Source organism: Achroia grisella, unplaced genomic scaffold (assembly GCF_030625045.1).
Source record: "Achroia grisella isolate CSIRO2021 unplaced genomic scaffold, CSIRO_AGI_Agris_v1 utg900, whole genome shotgun sequence".
Classification (NCBI taxonomy): domain Eukaryota; kingdom Metazoa; phylum Arthropoda; class Insecta; order Lepidoptera; family Pyralidae; genus Achroia; species Achroia grisella.
In genome coordinates this window covers 6109165-6130848 of record NW_026713059.1, presented here as the reverse complement: position 1 = coordinate 6130848, position 21684 = coordinate 6109165, and the positions used below count along the sequence as shown (strand labels likewise).

The following is a 21684-nucleotide window of genomic DNA, read 5'->3' as shown; positions in this document are numbered from 1 at the left end:
GTAGCGTAATTAAAGTAATTTATATGACAGGAGAGAATTCAGTCTTTATATCTATGAATCTTTCATTTGGAATACGAATGAATTTAAAAGTATCTTAAATAATTAAACTTAACTTATTGACCTTTGTCATTATGCAGAACTGTTTTTTTTTATTATATGAAAATTATATACTCTACTTACGTATATTTAATACTCTACTGTAACTATATTACAGTGCATTAATTTCAAAACATTTTTGGTGACTTACTAAATAAAAAAAACTAAACAATTTAATATGGAGATTCATGTCTACTAATCCTCATTTCTATTTATCAGATATCAAAGTATTCATAGATAATAAAAATGTAAGGTATCTAAATATATATATTATTACTTATAAATTCGGGTTCCATGACTCCTTCTAGTATGGATCTGTTGAGTACTAGGCATGCAACTTAGAATATACCTCTAATTGTATCTATTTCTTCTTTTATTCCACTTTTCAAATGTAGTCTTTCGTACACGTGGTATGCCGCAGGGCCATGTATTTGTAAGAAAAACTACTTTTAAAGTCAGTCAAATGGATAATCATGTTATGATGTCAAGGGTAAGCAGTAGGGTTTAAATTAATATGAAATTCAGAGTCTTCAAACGGGAAATATTTTAAATCAAAGTAACAGAGTAACAAATGTAACTGAAGATGGAGGAAGAAGAGGGTAGGTACCAGTAAACTAAAGGTTAGGAAGGTTTTATTGAGCAACATGATAGTGACTGATAGTCGAAATAAAGAAATATTTTAATAAAAGTGACAAAGAAATGTATCACAACTTTGGATAAAGGTTGTTGAGTCAGATTATTATTTGTAGCAGACTGATCATCGCCTACACCCGCGAGTTTTCCAGAAGGGCGCAGCCTGCGAGCGCACTATAAATACGTGGACTCAGTTTTCAGGAGTTCAGTCTAGCGGTGCTTCGGAAAGCGCACTATATATCCTCTTAGTATTAACCAGACACAGGCACACAACACAACATGTCTCTGGAACGCCAAGTCCGCGCCAAGGTAAATATTATTAAAAAAAAACTAAAATCTATAAGAAATTACCAAACATCTAATTTGATTAACTCGTTATAAACTTAAATATATTTTAATAATTATATTCTTTTAAAAATATAATTTAAGAAATTATAAATATATGATAATTAGATAATATCACAACACTAAATAACAACCTTGTATTTGTATTTTAAATATAAAAGTATGTTTTTATAAATTTCTGATAACCCATAGCACAGCATAAATATTATAAAAAAAACACTAAACATCCAGTATGGAAATTCATTTTTGCATTTAACTAATTCGCAAATTGTTGATATTCACAGCTCGCTTCCAAGCGCAACCCTGAACAAGAGCAGGAGTGCCAGCAATGGATTGAAACAGTCCTTGGTGCCAAATTCCCCCCCGGTGAGGCTTTTGAGGATGTCCTGAAGGACGGCACTGTCCTCTGCCAGCTTATTAATAAGCTGAAGCCTGGTTCCGTTCCCAAAATCAATACTTCTGGTGGACAGTTCAAGATGATGGAAAACATCACCAAGTGAGTAAAATGTCACTCTCATTGTATTTAAATATTTTTAAAGTTTTATCGGTGTAGTACAGCTAAAGGAGGCATTTACCTAAAGTCATACGAAATTAATCAGTAGGTTTTTCTAGTTATTTGTGTATTCCTAATACTATTTTTACATAAATATAACTATTCAGTATACTTAAACATACCAAGAGATTACTGACATAATATTTTCAACATTGATTGTTTCTACTGAAAGCATTTTTTTAGAGAATTAAGTAATTTTATATTTGTATTGCTTTAAATATTACGTATGAGTTTGCAATGTATTGTTATCTTGTTACAGCTTCCAAGCAGCCATTAAAGCGTATGGAGTGGTAGACATCGATGTATTCCAGACTGTCGATCTCTGGGAGAAGAAAGACATCGCGCAAGTAGTTAGCACGCTGTTTGCTCTGGGTCGTGAGGTAAATAATTAAAAACATAAAGTAAACATAAAGTTTATAAAAGTAGATAGAATTTAATCTGTAGTTATATCTACATAAACTTACTTAACAGCAGTTGACCTTAAGATAAAAAGTTCAAATGTTGTTTTCGCGTTATTAATACACCTGCGTATCCACCTAATCATCAACATAATCCATGTTTGGTGTTTAAACTGTGTATATATAGTTTAATAGCACATTACGCACGGACCTGTAGCAGTACCTGAAAGCAGCATTTGACAGTTAATACACTATAGCAGCGTAAACTTTAGGAAAGTTTACGATCACCATATTTGTTTATGATCAACAAGCACCAAAATAGAATCGTATCGTTATGAAAAATAACGCGTTTACAGTATGTTAGCTTGATACGTTTTGAATTTGAGAAGTTGGCAGCTTGCCAAGTTCAACAAAATTTACGAGTTTTGTGCCACATTACCTCAGTTTTCATAAATATCCAAGGCCACGTGGTTAGGTAGAGGCCGAATGGGGCTATTTAGGTTCAGTTCAAATATTTCCACGCATTGTAAAATTCCAATAATAATATTCTTTGTTATTTTTGTCTTTAATAGACCTACAGGCACGCTGAGTGGAGTGGACCATACCTCGGCCCCAAGCCCGCTGATGAGTGCAAGCGTGACTTCTCCGAGGAAGTGCTGAAGGCTGGTCAGACCGTTATCGGATTACAGGCTGGTTCTAACAAGGGTGCCACCCAGGCTGGTCAGAACTTAGGTGCTGGCCGCAAGATTCTCTTGGGCAAGTGAACTACTCGCCACTCCATACGCCAAGTGATATTAATTTGTAAGAATTTTGTACAAAACAAGTGCGGACGCTGTATGAGAGACTATAAGCCTAGCCTAGCCAACATATGAAACCTTTGAAGTGATTATGCATTAGATATTTAGTTTCATTTAACGTGAAAATCCTTACGTGTCTGTAAACATTATTTTGTGGTTATAGATGTCTCATTGTCTTATTGTTCCATGTAGCGCCATATGATTTTGTACGTATCTAAGTATTTAGGATAAGTGAAAATATTTATTTCCATTTTATTACCTTTTTATAATAAAATGTATGGTATATAATTTTATTTTTTTGAATACAAATAAATTTACCTTTTAATAAAATTTTACCTTAAGTCTATGTGTTTCGGAAAACAAATCACTAACACTATGTAATATTATGTTAGCTGTGCTAACACTAATCAAATCACAACACTATTTTGGTAAACACCACCTTTTTGATTGAAAATTACATTACAAACACAGGGCATAATCTTTTTTGGCGAAGTAGGTATGTTATTGATAGAATAAGATTTGGATTAGTATTGCACACTAGCCTGATTATCATTCTATCAAGCACAGCCCAAACCTACAATATTTTAGTCTGGTCAAACGGCAAAACGACAATAGAGGTTACTACTATTAGGTTGCATTCGAATCAATGATGACCGGGGATATGCTTTTAATTTTCCAACGATAAATGTCTATTAAATATTCATTGAAGATAAAACTTATGAGAATGTTTTTTTTTTATTTTATTTATTGTTACAGTTGAAGAAGTAAATAGTTTATATATAAAATAATACATATATATATACAAAAATAATATATATATAAAAGTCGTGTTTTTACTTCAACTCGATTTTGTGCTAAAAGAAGCACATACTTATCAATAATAATATCTCCGGACACAGCGCCATCCCAAGATAAACAAATCTTGTGTTATGGGTACTAGACACCTTATATAAATACCTACATATATACATATTTTTATTGTAAATGCACCTATAATAGATATAAAAAATACACAGACCGATACAAACAATCATATTCATGAATACAAATGTTTGTACCGTGCGTGTATTTGAACCCGCGACCATTCGACCCGCGAGGCGGTATGTTACACCGCTAAGAGCACCGAGGCCGTCAAATATGTATTGATATTGTTGACTTGTTTTATTAGATATGTCAAGCCTACAAGATTGTCTGAAGCAAATAATGTTTGGTGCACAATGCGACATTTTAGAGAAGTTAATTAAAAAAAGGATTGACAAACATCTTGTTAATACGAAGTATTACATAACAGACAATTTGGATACAAAAGACATGTTGGAACATCGGATGCTATCGTACAACTAATTGATGATATAATCGTAAAACTTAATCAAAAACAAAAAATAAGTGGACTGTTTCTTGATTTAAGCTCCGCATTTGACTTGGTGGGTCATCAAATATTATTTACAAAATTAGAATATTATGGTAGGTATACGTAACAATGAATTAAAATTATTAAAATCATATTTTAAAAATAGAACACAATACGTTGAAATAAGCTCATCGTATATCGATGATGTCATTTCGTAATGATGTATAGATCAAATTTGACATTAATTGAGCGTGGTGTGCCGCAAGGTTCTATATTGGGGCCATTATTGTTTCTTCTTTTCACTAATGATTTGATTACATTCATGCAGAATTCAATGTCTGATTTAAATTTAATAGTATTTGCAGATGACACAAATGCTGTAATCTCTGCAGATACATTGCAAATCTTGGAATATAAAACAAATCAGGCACTAAAATTGTTTAATATGTGGTTTAGAGCCAACAACCTAAAAGTGAATGCTAAAAAGACAAATGTAATTTTGTTTAAGTCAACAACAAAACAAAAAGACACGATGGACATAAAACTGGATGGTGCACCAATAGAGTTAGTAGAAACAGTTAAGTTCTTAGGAGTACTTATAGACTCACATTTAAATTGGAAACCCGAACTAGCAGAAATAGTTAACTCTGCGTGATGAACTAAATATAAATCATCTCAAGTCTATGTATACGCATTAGTTGATTTTTTTTTTGTGGAGATAATGGAACTCTGCGGTTTACGATGAACTAAATATAAATCATCTCAAGTCTAACACAATGTACCGCGTGGAGGCATTAGTTGAGCAATGGGGTTATCCAAATTGCGATATAGTATCCAATTATGGGGTAATAGTTTCTATTATAATGTAAATTCTGCTTTTGTGATTCAAAAAAGGGCAATTAGGACAATAATGCGCATTCCACAAAGGGATTCATGTAAGAATTATTTTAAAGAATTAAGAATTTTGCTAGTGCCTTGTTTGTACATTTTGGCGACTGTTTGTAATTTCATGAAAAACTTAACCCAGATAGAAACTAACGAAGAAAGATTCATCCGTGAAAGTACTAGGAGAAAAGATCTGCAATCCCAAATGATTCCTAAATTCACAATAGTTACACACAGTACGAAATATCAATCTGTAAAATTGTTTAATAATTTACCAATACATTTAAAAACTGTTTATAGTTTCACATTGTTTAAGTCCAGATTGAGGTCATATTTATTGAATAAGTGTTACTATACCGTAGATGACTATTATAATGATGGACATAAAGACTTATGAGGACCTACTGCACTATGCTGGCTGACATACCTAGATTTAATATTTAAGTTGCTATTATGTTGTTGACAAAAATTTACTGTAATGTTGCAATTATGTTATCCTACACAATTAGTTTTGTTTTGGATGAAAAATAAATAAATAAATACCCTTTCTCTCAATATAAGCATTAGATCAGATCAGTTAGCCCATCATGAGAAATTCACAAAGAAGTTACCATGACGGTTTCCGAGGAAAACGCGTGGAAGTCGTCTTAACCCATGTACCATATGACATCCCTGACAAAGGGATATATTTAGTTACTACGAGTACTTATATCTTTTTCAGCTGTATTCTTCCAGCCTATAATAATGTGTGTAACATAATAATAATATATTGGTTAATAATAAATAACTGTTTAAATATTTGAATGTTAAGAATAGAGACTTTAAATATTTACAGTTTCTTAAAAGGCAACATTGTAGTTCTCCTAATTATTATTTTTAATATTGATATTATCAGTACAAGCCAGTCGGTACGAAAGTAACGAGGAAATTAACATTGCAGTAAACAAACGTGTTTTTAATTACAAATATAAAAAAATACATGATATAAAACTATACTAAATTACTATCTACTTTAGATTTGAATGATTGAGAAAACACGAACACTCTGCCATCTATCTGCAATGTCGAGCAGTATTGCTGCTATGCTGCCGCCATTACTGCCAAGAATAACGGCTAACGAGAATAACGGCCACTGCCGTACATCGTAACTGTGAAAATAGCCTGTCGTTACTTTGAAATGTAACCTCAAAATAACTATTCCTCGCTTCTCAATTTCAGCTTGCGTTTTATTTATAGAAAGTGATTATAAAAGCCTGCGTTATTCAGTCAGTTGCGCGCAGCGGAGCCTTACGCACCGCCGCGCTCACGCTGCTTCCACTGCCAGATGGCGTGCAGTTCATTTAAAACGTTAATTCAAAGAAGCTCCGTTAGATGGAGCTTAATTTAATAAGATGAATATATAAAATAGATGTATAATTTATAATGAAGACTGATTAGGTAAGTACGCATATCTGATATAGCATACAATTTGATTTGATATTTAGCATCCACTATATTAAATAGCAACTGTTTCCTATATAAAGGAAGAGCACTACATGTGGCACCGGTGATACTTAACCCTCATTCGATGTCATCCCTGTGATCTAAGATGTCATGCCTTCGTATCCTGTAATTTCAGTGGCGTATCTCGTCATGTGAAACACAGCTTCGGTAAAATCAATAATAAAAAGTAATTAATAATTCGTAAATATCAACAATGACATTAAATTTTATAATAATAATATTTAACTTTAATGCACCAAAATAAAGTTTAACACATTGCGGCGTTATCTACCAGTCAACTATGAGTGGTGCAGAGTAACATTGTTGCCGGTGCACAAAATATAAATGAGACACGTAAATTATTTAAGGCTACAAATATATAAATAACATAAATACTTATGATACTTGATGATAATAAATATATTTTTTCTTATTTGTTATTATTTCTGTCTAACATATTGTTGTTTGTATTAGAATCCTGACGTAGAATCTACATGTGACTTCTATTTTTCATGATAAAGCAAGAAATCTATGCCATATCACATATGTTATTTGGCTAGTTCAGGATTTATTTCTATAGTGTCAAATTTAAAATAATTGTTCTAAAAATAGTGTGGTATAATTTATCTTTTTACAACAGAAACGGAAAATATTTACAAAATACTATAAATCTATGATAAACAATACCTATATTAGGTATAATATATATTTATGAATAACATTCAGAAACTCTTTCTGGGATTGCCAATTAAAATTAGATTACCACAACTTATTATGTTACAAGATGTAACAGCTGGTATGTAACTCGCAGCAACTCAAAAATAGCGTAAATGTAAGCAGGCGGCCTGTACGAACCCAAGTCGTAACTTTATGATCTTAAGCAAGTCGGTATTTTGTTAGTGCATTATAAATAACGATAGTTATTATAAGTTGTTTACCTATATTTTGTCTCAAATTTATAAGAGTATGAAATAGATTTGTAATTTATTTCATACTCTTATAAATTTTTAATGAATTTAAATGATTAAGTTATACCCAAAATTCAACAGTCAATTAAATGTATTCTAATTTAATTAATCTTTTGTATAAATTTAATTAAAGGATAAATTATGTTATAATACATTAGTGAGTATAATTGTAAATATTATTTTCCATTATCAAAATTTTCCTGTATTTTTTTTATAATTTCATTCTTTCTCTTTCTTTCAAGTTATTTTGCCAGGGTTGGTAAAAAGAGAGAGAATGAATGAAATACATAGTAGCATTAACAATTATTTTCAATAACTAATTTTTATAAAATGGCACAAACTTTTATTCTTTCTATTTATTAAAAATCATTGTTTAATAAATTGTGAGTAACGTCGCCACAATGTCGCGGGTTGTATATTATTAGTATTAGTGCGTCTATTTTAAGATGCCATTATTCACTGTTGATAAACAACAAACTGCAATGACAATGTTTATTATTAGTATTGTCAGCTTATGACGATTCTGTGAGTTGGCAAGTATAAATTGTATTAGCAATCGGGATAGGTATTTGTCTAATAGTGGAGACTAGAATTGGGAGATGACGCATACGCTGGGCATCCATCCACTTGCGTCATCAACGAATATCAGCTACTGTCAACGAACCCTCGGACTAACCAACAACTAAACTTTCCATGACAAACGGTATCCATTACTATTCAAAAACACTTTTTCAATAAAACTGATATGTGTTCTGATCATAATTTAATTGTAAGTCTTTCCCTACTCTTGTAAATATTAAAGATATAATAATCGTTACATCGTGTGTATATAGGTAATAAATATTAGAATAACAATAGGCGGCAGTTATATACTCAGAGACACTTACGGACGGTTAGATATTGGGCTATGTACATGACCTATACAAAACTTCTGTACATTAAATTTTGTAGTGTCGGCGCTAATATTTGTTTTTCACCAAGTTATTGAAGTCGCTGGCGGAAGACGTAAACTAAATATTTGTTTTTATCAATTATATAGGTGTCCATCATGTGTGAATTATAATTAATCTAACAAGAAACATTTATCGTCATGCTTGTATAATCGCCGTTGAGGATGTGTCGTAATACTTGAATATATATGAGATTAGCAATTATTTTTGAAGCTTAAGAGAATATTCGTATCCGATACTGGTAGGGGTTTCAGTTTCACAGTTCTTCAGGTGTACTTGATTAGTCTTATATTTCCATACTGTAATTATTATAAGACAGCCCAATATAATGGTATAATCGTAGTATGAAATAGGAACGATTTTGAGGTTTGCTCGTGTGTAGGATGCTGCAAGATCACCTTGTGCTGAATTTCATGATCTTGTAAGTATTGATTTAAGATTTACATAACATTTTATGGTCAGGAGTCATATTCTGGGAAATTGCAGTATCTTCAAGGTTGTCCTATTATTATTAATGTTAGTTATGAATTCCGTAAAGAAAGCAGTTTACTTGCTACAGAAACCCATTCAGAACGATATCGTAGTAATCTCTCATCTACTTCCATAGCCAAATTTAACTGTTGACAGACTGGGTCGATAGATTGCTTGAATATAAGATTCTGGCATGACCAGAAGTTGATGATCCATCTTATCTCCGCAGACATGAATTTTCATACTTCGGGCATTCTGCTCTATATACACATAACCTTTCCTGTTAGTTTAATCAATGGATAAGATTGAGGACCTGCTTATATTTATTGGGAGCTACAGCCAACTTGTATAAATCGTAACTATCTGAGGAAAATATGGGTATTTTAAAACTAATAACTATCTGATTATCTGAATAATAGAAACCTGGCTTAATTATATCGTAGTATACCCTAAGTTCTAAGTTTAATATTCTATCCTTACCATAAATCTTAACTAACTTCTGGACCATTTTGTTTAAAGTATCGATTTTAATCATAGAATGATGCATAGAAGAAGCGCGAATGAAAGCTAATATATTTTCGATTCTAAATAGTTCATTTAATACGTCGTCTATATTTTCAGTTATAATTGCTAAGTATTGAGCGAATTTAGCGTATTTTATTAGGTCGTTATCTGAGTGAGCATCGTTATCGTATAACAGCTGCAAAGTCTCGTTAATTTTTACCTGATTTTCAACTAATTTATTAACTATATCCGTATGTTGAGCCATCCACTCCTTACTGAGGCTGATATGACTTTCAAGCTCATGATTTACTTTTATGTCATTACTTTGGAGAATTTTGATAGCATTGTCATACTTAATAGCGTCAGATTGATCTAGGTTTCAAGTGATACTTTTTATTATAGAGCCTATACCATCGACGAGACCTCTCCGTACACGCTTTGGCTGTAATGTATCTAACTGATCTTTAACCTTACATAATTTATTAGATAAATATTCTATTTGAAGTTCGTATAGTATGTATGTATCATTAGTTAACATAATTTTATAATCTAATAGCTGGTTCTGTACTAATTCTAAAAAATATTATCTAATTGTACGTGCTGTAGAAAGGTATGGTAATGGGTTATAAACCTTGTTGTTCCAAGTCGGAATGGTAGCAGTCCAGGACCATCATCGAGACTCTCAAGTGTTATCTCCTGATTGATCTCTTGAGGAGTTATCAAAGGAGCAACCAGGATCAGAAGCACCCTGTAACAATTGGGCACTTTTAGGGGTTCTCTTTAATCTGCGTTTTGCGACGGGTCCCTTTTTCTTTGAGGTATATATATGTATAGGAAGATCGGCAAGAACTGTATCCTGACTATATCTAGGGGCTATTTTCTGACGGCTAGCTAATGGGTTACTAATATATACAGTTTGTTGAGGTTGATATTCAAATTCTGGCTCTCTATTTTTATTACGATTTTCCATTATATGGGTGCGGCTTTCCAGCGATGCCTCTCCTATTGTGTCGTAAACTAACTGCATTCTTTCTCTATGATTTTGTATATACTGTTGAAATAGGTGCCTACTTATATCCATGTCGAGAGGATCTCGGGGATCTAAATGGCCTGTTATAATATCATAAGGTCTGCATTTTGTAAAAGAATGTATAGAACTATTATAGAAAATAGCATACGGAACTAGATTAACTACGTCCTCGTCGTTATGTTTTTAATACGTAAATGTTCTAATAAAGTACTATTCTCTCTACTATTCCATTATCATTTGGGGAATGCGGTAAAATCTTATGATGATTTATTTTATGCAAAACAGTAAATTCATTAAATAACATATTTGTAAATTCTGTGCCGTTATCAGATACTATCGATAACGGTAGACCATGGTGTGTGCAGAATTTCAAAAGGGCTTGTTATACTAATAGCTTTTATTACGTATGTGGTATGCCTGTGCATATTTAGAAAACACATCTACGAAGTTAAATATTTTTCATGATGTATGAATATCGATGTACTACTTCAAAGGGCTTTGTAGCAGATATATGGAATACATTAAATCGTATTTTGACCACAAATGGCACAATCATTAATTATTTTTGTTACTTTTCATTTTATAGTAATTGATAGTAGTTCCAAGTAGCAATATGATAATTTTAATTATATAATGTTGTCTTAAGTATTCTTTTACATTCTCAACTTCAGACGTAGTCAATACAAGTTGCATCGCAGAGCTTTTAAACTTATTTTGAATAATTGGTATATATCATACATTGCTAACCGTGGGTTAATAAATATTTTTAATTTTAGGATTAACATATTCTTTCATAATTTCTACGATATCGCTTTCTAAATTTGTCTCGGATACTTGAGCAGATATCCTTGTGTGTGTTTCAAAAGGCTTCGATGTGGTAGCACGCTTTCTGATGTCACTAACTACGGTAATGACGAGCTGTCTATGAAATTTATTCAGTGGTTGGTCAACTATTGGAATCTCTAATGTTTTCTGTATGAGCAGATAGAGTAGATGAATAAAGAGGGCGTTCAGATGGGTTGACATTAGCTTCCGTTGTGAATTTCAATACGAGAAAGGGCGTCGGCGTTAGTATTATTTCGTCCCTTTTTGTAAATATAAAAATCGAACTCGGATAATTTTAAACAATTATTCTCGAGTTCGGTTCCTTCAAACTCATTACCCATTGGAGGGGTTTATGGTCCGTGACAATTTTGAATTTACGACCAAATAGATAACGGCCTAAAATATTTAGTCGCCCAGACAATAGCAAGAAGCTCCTTTTCAATCGTACTATAGTTGGCTTCACTGTCATTAAGGGTACGCGATGCAAAGCAAATGGGTTTGTCTGAACCTAATGTACCCTCAATATCGCGCCTAAAGCTACATTAGATGCATCAGTCGTTAAAATGAAGTCTCTTGCAAAATTTTTCTTAAAATTCGTTAGTTAAGAGAGTTTTACACTTCTCGAAACAACTAACATTTCTGAATTAACTGTTACTTCCTACCTTTTTTCAGACATGTCGTTAATGGTTTAGCATGCGAAATCGGGAATAAACTTTCTGTAATATCCAACCAAACCAAGAAATTGTTTGATTTCTTCGGTGTTTTTGGAAGAGGATAGTTCTGAATAGCTGTAATTTTGTAATTCCATCCTTGGTGATTATATGCCCTAAATAAGCGGTTTCAAGCTAGTGAGAACGGATTTATCCATCTGGATTTTAAAATTCGATTCTCGTAGTTTTTGTACCTTGTCAAGATTGATCATGTGTTCCTGGAGAGAGGTACTGAATACAATGATATCGTCTAAATATAATACAACGTTTTGAAGGTCCTTAAGAACATTGTCCATTATTGGAAATATATTTTTGTTTAAATTCATACGTCCGTTCTCAACGTTGAATGCTGTTTTAGCAATATCACTGGGTTCCATCTCGATGATAAAACCCAAAGATAAAGTAGAGAAGTATTGACAGTTTATAATCTAGAACATCTGTAATATTAGGAATATTATCGTCATATGTTTTTTCGTTTAATTTTCTGAATCTACTACTAATCGCCATTTAGTTTTACCCGAAGCGTCAGCCTTTTTGGGTACGACCCAAATAGGTGAGCTCCATGCAGATTCTGATGGTTGGATAATACCCTTATCTAACATCTTGCCTATCTGATCTCTAACTTCATCCCTATGTACGTATGGGTACCGGTAATTTTATTTTTGCACTGGTATTTCGTCCGTAGTCCTTATTATGTTTAACTTTATTCGTAAAAGTTAATGATTCTGTCAATATAAAACACATCCGCATATTTAGTACATAATGTTTCTAAGTTAGCGCGTTCCTCCGGATTTAAATATCTGTGCGTAGTCGTGAAGGAATGCGAGGGTAACAATGATTCCATGTTATATGTTTCAGCTTGAATAGCACGATCCATGGAAAATATTATATCATGATTTGTTGGGTTTGCACTTTCAACAAATCCGCGACTATTTTTTACTATAGTTACACAGTCACTAACGATACAATTAGAAAAAAATTGTTGCTTAATAAAAGCTTCACCGTCTTGTAAATTAATTGGAAGTCTTAGCAATTTCTTTGAATAAGCAGGAATAACATCCTCGTATAAATTAACGTTACAAGAATTATATAAATTAATGGGGATACTACTATTACGGGTTTTAAGTAATTTATTTTTATTCAATATTTGATTCTAGTTGTTCCAGTAAATCATATCCAATTAAACCATCAAAAGTTTTGTGAAATTTATAAATGAATAATTTCATTCCATCTGGCTCCCTAAACTCTTTAAAGTAAGGAATAGTAATAGAATAATTATGTCTAGACGTAGTATGGGCATTCGTTACTTCAAACGGTTCATAGTTTAAGTGAACATTATAGAAAAATCGGTCTACATAGATATGAATTTGATTCGCTCCAGTGTCTATAAGAAATTTCATAGGTGGATTTGAAATTTGTATAAATGGTAATTGCTGTGCATATTAATTTCTATTTTGATTTTTCTGATTTCCCCCGCTTGGGAAAATCCTGCTCCTCAATAGAACTTGTTGAAGGTTGAGGATCCGCAGAGTTAAGTATGATCCTCATTCAAGTTATTAAAATCTTGGTCGTTATAATTAAAGTAATCCGTCTTATTTTCTAAATCATAATTATGTTCGAAATAATAGTTATCATAATCGTAGTATGGAGAAAAATCGGTATAGTAATAATAATCATTATAATTATAGTCAGAACATTCATTCATATTCATATCCCTAGTCTTAAAATAGTTCGTTGGAGGCGGATTTCCATGTCTATGCCAATCATGTCCAGTTAATTGACCCTGTATATAACATAATGGCTTACACCACTCATGGGTAAGTTTTTGAAGGTAATTGAAACTTATTAAATTGAGGGTTATAATTTGGGGGTGTTGACCTAAATATCTGTTGTGTGCGTGAAGGTATACCTGGAGGTCTGTATTGTACAGGCTGGTTATGCGGATAACTAGCTTTCCATGGTTGTTGCATGGGCGGTGATTGCCACTGATGCAAAAGAGGTGGTCGTACTAAGGAATTGATCGGCTTATAAATAGGCATAGTACTAGATGGTAAGGCCAAAGAAGACGGTTTAGGTAGTGGATTATGCATATGTGCCTTTTTATCATTATTTTCATTACGGCCTTGCAAATAAATACGTTCAATTCCTCTTGTACAAACTCGAGAGCTTTCTCGACATTATCAGGACGCATGCAACGTATTCTAGAACCTAATGGCTCTTTTAAGCCTCGAACAAATGCATCTTTAGTTATTTCCTATATAAAATACGTTTCGCCTCGACAGTAGTGCTAATAGTTTCGTGCAAAGTCACATAAGTCATTATAGTGCTGAACATGTTAACGCAATGGTCATAAAATTCCTGTGGAGACCTATTTCCTTGTGTAGCTAACATAAGATCATTGTAAAGAGCGGTCTCGTCTCTTTGATCCGAAAAATTATTAATTAAATCTTTTTTAATGCTATCCCAATTCTCAGATAATCCGTTAGAATTTACTATGCGCGCGGCTGGTCCAGTTATTTTATTTAAAATAGCATTTACAATACATAAATTAACAAACTCGTTGCCAGGATTTTCCTTAATACAATACTCATTAACAAATTGGTCACAAAGACGGATAAATCTAGGTAAGACGTGAGGATTACCATCAAATTCTGGTACTATGCGCATGGCCTTCAGAATATTATCTACGTCACCCATATTACTATATTCCGACTCCTCGGACACTGATTCTAAAGTTAAATCTCTATTTCTATCTAAATTGAGCCTACGGGATAGCCTATCGCGCGCAGGCCCTCTAGGGGTGATTTTCCTAGGGTGGAAAATGGTTGCAACTAAACTATATAACTATTCACTAAATTTTACACCTTGAGAGCAACTTTACAGGAAAAATGTATAGTGTACTCACATGCGCTGCATATTGGTAGTTCTAGGATCGATGTCTTGATTTCTCTTCCAGCCAGGAAACTTCAGGTTCTTCTTTCTGGATACTCGTGGACGCGAATCGCTCGCGACGACGATAGCGATCATAGACGACACGGTAATCGATGTGAGATATACCCTATTTCTATTCTCGATACGTCTCGAGTATCCTACCGACTGCGCCAGTTATTGAAGTCGCTGGCGGAAGACCCAAAAAAAAACCAATTTTTATAAGTAAACTAAATTTAATTCTAAAAATTAATTATTACAATCATATAGGTGTCTTCGGATCGATGTGTGATCCGTAAGTGCAATTATATAAATTAAAAATCAGGGAAATGGGTATTATTGCTGTGGGGACTAAAATGCTGATTCGACGCAGGTGGTTTTCTCGGTAGCGCACCTTCTTGCGTCATGCTTGGTGGTCCGATCCGATCGCCGTTGAGGATGTGTCGTAATACTTGCTAATCTACTATAACAACCATCATAATTATAATTAATCTAACAAGAAACATTTATCTATCGTATAAGGTACTGAATATATATGACTTAAAGATATTCGTACCTTGAATCTTTAACAGCTAGGTCTCTTCAAGTGTTGGTGGTATATCGAATAACGGTCATGTTAAGTGTCACACCGCATTATAATCTTTGACATATAACAAAAGCTCTAATAAAAATATGGAAATTATTATAGTTATTAGAAGTATTGCTACAGAAACCCTTAACGATATCGTTAATTCAAAACTGCAAATTGGACGATAGCTAGTGGCATGACCAGCGACCTATGAATTTCTCAAAGTTTAATTTGGATTACTACAAGATGAGATGGGTTAATTAATTCTAATGGTAGTAGATTTAACTGATTGTTACCAAAATAATACTTTACTCGGTAATCCGCATGTTCGGAGAACCAATCAAACTATAACCATAGACAGGCTCGCACAGCCAGCACATTCTAATACAGAAATAGCGCATAGTTACTCGCTACGTCCGTTTCTATTGCTTTTTCGAACCCACATTAGGAAACATTCTTCTTTTCATATAGACAACCATCCATTTCACAATCATTTATAAATATGTCATAAATATAATGCATTTTCAATAATTGAAACACAAGTATCATTATCGGCCAAACAAAAAGTCATGTCTTGTATATTATAAGAGAAAATAATTTATGGTACAATTTTACTCTGGTTGACGTCTAAAAATATCTGGCTTCGTTTCTTGAAAACTTAAATCTATAGCATAGCAACGTGCTTTCGAGACAGACCCACCTACTTACAAGAGTAGATATAGTTAGGTCTTTTACCATGTCGATATCTCAAGATTCACAAATCTATAGGATACTTATTACCTAATAAATAATCGCTTGTCAGAAGTGTTGAAGTCCCTAAATAAGCACTCGTTTCTTTAATAATACCTAATATACTATTATTTTTTTATAAATTGTTTATCAGAAATATAAATTTTTATTTCAAATATTACTTAATATCTTTCACATTAGATATTATAAATATCTATCTGCATAAAAATTTTTTTTTTACTATAATTTTTCATTACATTGTTGTTGATTAGTGGAAGGACGAAATCGAATTTGCTTGTGTAGATATATGTAAATACATTAAATCTAATTCACATTTTTATTGAATTAGATAGTAGTTCCACATAATTTGTTATATAATAGAATAATAGTAAATTAAGTTTTATCGTTCCTCACAGAACGATATATTTACATACATCACCGGCTTGACCGACCGAAGCCGCGTGGATTTGGGTTTTATTTCGAGATTTCCTTGTTTTGAACTGGTGTAGCGTGCATTGTTCCTACAATCGCCAGTTACGACATCCTAAATATAAAGTAGTGGTAAAACATTGTATTCTTAGTTGGATATCATATAGATTAACAAAAAGTACACATTTGAAACATGTAAGTTGGTACATTTTCAAGTATCAATGAATACCAAAGTCGTAATTAACATTTTTCTTAATTTTATTAAGCTAACTCGCAATAATTCGATGCTTTCTACCTCCTAATGCCTACGTATGCCAACTAGGTTATTATTCTAGTGCACGAATGTAATTTATGCGCTAGTTAAACGTAATTGAGAGTTGTTTTAATTTTTGCGAAAATAAACTTTTTTAAAATAATTATATTTTTGTTTAAATATACGTATAAATGTGAATGCAAGATCATGTCTATCTAATAAAGGAGTCTTTATAATAGAAAATATGCAAATACGTACCTTTATATTTTAATTACCTTCCTTCCATCCTTTCATTCTTCGTATGTTATTAATGTTTATTTTTTACTATTTCATCTAGTTTTATTATTTACTTCTGTGAATGTAAATAATTATAGTCAATGTTTTGGACAAATAGCCAAAATGCATACAACACTAAGAAAGATGAATCCAAGCAAATTTCCATATATTTTACTACTGAGAAAATTCAGACGCTGAACATTTGTTATACATAGTTGGAATTGTAATTAAGCTGACGTCCCACCAGATCTTTGCCTATATATATAGAATTATATCTCTACAGACTATAACATGCAATGTCCGTGGTACCATTTAATTGTAATTCCGGAGTACTGGGATGTTATGCTTGCGTATTCTTCACTGCCTTATTAGAATAAAATAAAATAGATTTTTTTTCATAGAAATAAACTTAAATTTATGCGCTACCTCTAATTTGGAGAGCTTTTTCATCATATGAATAAGCAAAATTGTGTTGCTCTTTGAAGTAATTATTGGAACACTACATTTTAAGCTATAATGCATGAATATAAATACCAAAGAGCAATAATTCATTAGAGTAAAAATACTAAAAACACAGCGAACTGGTTGTGTAATTAAATACGTAAGACTATTACTCTATGCACTCTTTGACTGAAACATATTTTACAAAACATAGGTACCTACTCCTTGGGGGCTGAAATAGGTGTGAAATTTTACCTCGGTAAATCAGTTCAGTTTTTACAATGATATATATATCGTAATATGTAATACGTACACATGAAGGTTCTATTTTTGGCAATTAGTTAAAAACAAACGCAATGAGAATAAGAAAATTAAAAACAAGTAGTAGTAACAAAACCTTGATATAAAGGAATTTATATAGATAACAAATAATTACAGAATTAATCAGTTTCGCTGATCATCGGACCGGATAATACTAATGTTTTGTCTGTCTAAGACAGAAACAAATTTTCATGCTGACTCATACCTACATTTTTTGAATTTATCATTATGACAAACTCTTCTCTTTCAATAGTGTAGCCAGTTTTTTTGGTTAGATAAGACGATTAACATTTTGGACTGAAATTAAATTATACATTTCAGCATCAAGCTTTGTTTTATTTCTGTTTTTATTTTTGTTCAGGTAAATTTAAAACTTCTATTTACATGATTTAAGGTTTTTTTGTTCTATATTTCTTTTTATTCGTAATACATAAACTCAAAAAATATTTTCATAGCTGATTTTAAAACTTATGGATGAAAGATCATCTGTTGAAAACAGCGTTAGCAGAGATGTGATTGGCATAATATGTACTTATTCTGCGCAGGTAGCAGAGCAGATACAAGTAGTTCTAAGCAAATAAATCAAATAATAAAATGGTAGTAGTATGAAAAATAAAACTGTTTGCATGTTTGTCTGGATTGATGACTCTCGTCTTTTAAGGCATTTTAGTGCAGGTATGAATAAACAAAGTTCTTGCAGAGAGTCGTGCGTTTTCCAATCGAGTAGATATTTATGAAATTACCAAATAAATGACACAAATAAATCAACTTCAGCCAACAATCCATTAATTGCTGTATACATTAAAATATAATTTTACTCTGGAACAGTTGTACAGATGAATAGGTCTAGCGATTTATCACAGCGCCTTCCGATTGTCACGGGTTCGATTCCTCGCATTATACTAACATTTTTATTTGTGATTGATGAGTAGGATTGTTTGTATGGGATTGGGTGTTTTCTATGTATTTAAGTATTTCTACCAGTTGTCTAATACCCATAATATAAGCTCTACTTAGCTTGGGACTAGATGACGCCGTGTGGATTATCCAGGTTTATCACTATTTTTTGTAAATTTAAGGCTTTCATAAGGATTTAAAACGAAATATAATTTATATTTTTCGATATTTTATATTACTCAAACTCAAAATAATTTATTCGTATAAGACCATTGTCCGGGGAATGCACGTCATATTTCTTTGTCACTATTCCTACCGTCCAATTCGTCTAGGTACTTGAGTTGAGAAGAACTGGCAAGAAAAACAACATTTTTTTGTTGTTTTGTTTTATTTAATCAATTTCACGACAAATTATTTTTAGAACTATGATGTACGATATACATATATGCGGTATGTACTGTTACATGGAAACTGTTACTCAGATCGAGACTTGATCTCTTTTATTACCAAAGTGTTTGTAGACTGATTGTTCAGGTAGTGTTTCAGTAGTAATCTAAAAGTAGTGTATGAAATTTTAATATGGCGTGGGTGTCGTCTGCCCACGACGCAGCATGAGTAATGCCCTGGCCCACGAAGAGTTCTGTAGCGACCGCTGAGTAACCGCCGCTTTCCATGTTATTTTAGCCACGGCCCACGCCTCCGCATGGAGAGATCCACCACACCTGCGAATTGACTCGTAAACACCTGAATGTTATTTAATCTTGCAATGTATTTAATTTTCTTAATACCTTCATGATATAATAGATTTAAGTGGCATTGTTATATTATAATGTTTAAATGAACGGAGTTTATGTGTAACCTGTATCTCGCAGTGTTGCCAGAGTGAATTCAGATAAATAGTATTCCAGTTAGAAACAGGAACTATTTACGTATCAAAGTTCATTGTAATCCATCCTATTGTTTGTCACTTTGGACGTAGAATACTATTCTACGTCAAAAGTAACAAATATCACCTACCCTCACAAACCTTCATGTTTATTAATCCACATTACAAACAATCTCCTTCCCCATCCTCGGCAGGTATTTCATTCCACAATCTAAGTGTACGCGGGAGGAAGCTCCTCTGAAACTCAATTCTTCAGAATGAAGGAAAAGTGGGACATGAGTTAAAAAGACAACAAGAACTAAAAGGGAAATAAATTGCGATTTGGCAGAGATTTTGGAGCTGGTAAGTGATTGAACGCTCCGAATACAAGAGTGGAGTGAATTACACAACTGAACGGCCTGGATAGAAAAGGATTTAGAATAGAAAGAAGTGGAAAGAGAGGGAAATCTGAGAGGGAGATAACACACTAGTAGACTACGGAGAGTAGCTATTGTTCTCAGTGTGATATGCGAATGTGTAACGGTCTTTTAGACATCACTTTGACACAACTTCACCTTTGAGATTACACATTGATTTGTCAATGCATTTAGTTTTTTTAATACTATTGTATATATATGTTTTTATTGCGTATATAAAATATATTGCGTATTTATGTCTATGTGAGGGGAAATACCATTTTTTAAATAAGTAGTTCACATGAGTTAAGACAGAGACAAACTTAAGTTCAAACAAATACAGAACTAGTACGTAATTGTGAAATAACAGGATATTGAGGCAGAACATTTTAGTCCTCCGGAATGGCAATGCATGAGTAGTACCGCATCATTACCATCCGGTGAGTCGTTAACTTCTTTGCCATTTATATTACATAAAAAACCACTACAGTGTAAACAATTTTTATATCATAAAGCAGCAATCTGTTCTATTTTGTTATGTAGCCATCTGAAAGGCATAAAAACCCAACGATATTTCTATCGATCAAGAGTGAGAACTGGCAACACGTGAAGTGTAACATAGACAGTTCAGAAACATAATTTATCCTGTGATAATAATAAATATGTTATCATGTACATAATTATGTCGATATTTATACAATCTGATGGGCCGGTTCATAGTTGTTCCCCAGTAGGTTGTATAAAAAATGTTAAAATTATAATACATGTGGTATGTAATTAGTTTGACAGGTGTTTACTTTTACTCTGTGAAGTATCGCACAGTACAAAGCAGCGAGATCGAGAGATATGGACAAGTTTGAATGCGTGCCAGCGTGCAAGCGGTTTTTGACGTGGGACATTTTTAAGGACGATTTCACGGGTATAAATTAAATGTCATGTATGATAAAAAGGAATTATACATAGTGATGCTTCCATTATTCAAATGAAAAAAATATCTAATTATAAAAATAACTATAATGTAGATAGCGTGATTTTTCTTCTATTATTGTCACGGTCATAGGGACTTCCGATAACAAATAGAAGAAAAGGTCACATGACAAGTACCTAACTATATGTACACATAGTGCATACATTTGTGCAAGTAGTATTTGTATGTGTCTCTGTGGATTGTATATATATTTTAGAGGTAAAAGTAGATTTTTAACGTACCTATGGTCGTGACCTAAGAATAACGAGCATACAGGTTTTTTAGTTCGTGACATACAATAAGACATGTTAATTAAAGGTCATATAAATTATGTTAGTTACATTCTACAAATTCATTTATTCATGTAGGACATTTTAGCCGCTTATGAACGTCAAGTTTTACATTATAATTTTTTTTTTCCCTACCGTACCCTACACCAAATCATACCTATCTAAAATGTTAACATTTTTATGATTAAACTAATGCAAGCATATGGTCCGTGTTTTATCTTACGGTTTAGATGTGCCTACAAGGAAATTGACCTAGACATAGAACGATATAACCTACTTCGTAATGACACTATATCTTTTATGGCA

General features: G+C 32.6%; 1 protein-coding gene across 1 annotated transcript; it reads left to right on the top strand.

The window, feature by feature from the left end:
- Positions 1-936: 936 nt before the first annotated feature.
- On the top strand, positions 937-3110 carry LOC131853217 (muscle-specific protein 20). The gene is made up of 4 exons (XM_059204049.1): positions 937-1038; positions 1359-1570; positions 1887-2007; positions 2598-3110. The coding sequence occupies exons 1-4, from the start codon at positions 1009-1011 to the stop codon at positions 2787-2789; spliced, it is 555 nt and encodes a 184-aa protein (XP_059060032.1). The 5' UTR covers positions 937-1008; the 3' UTR covers positions 2790-3110.
- Positions 3111-21684: the final 18574 nt, after the last annotated feature.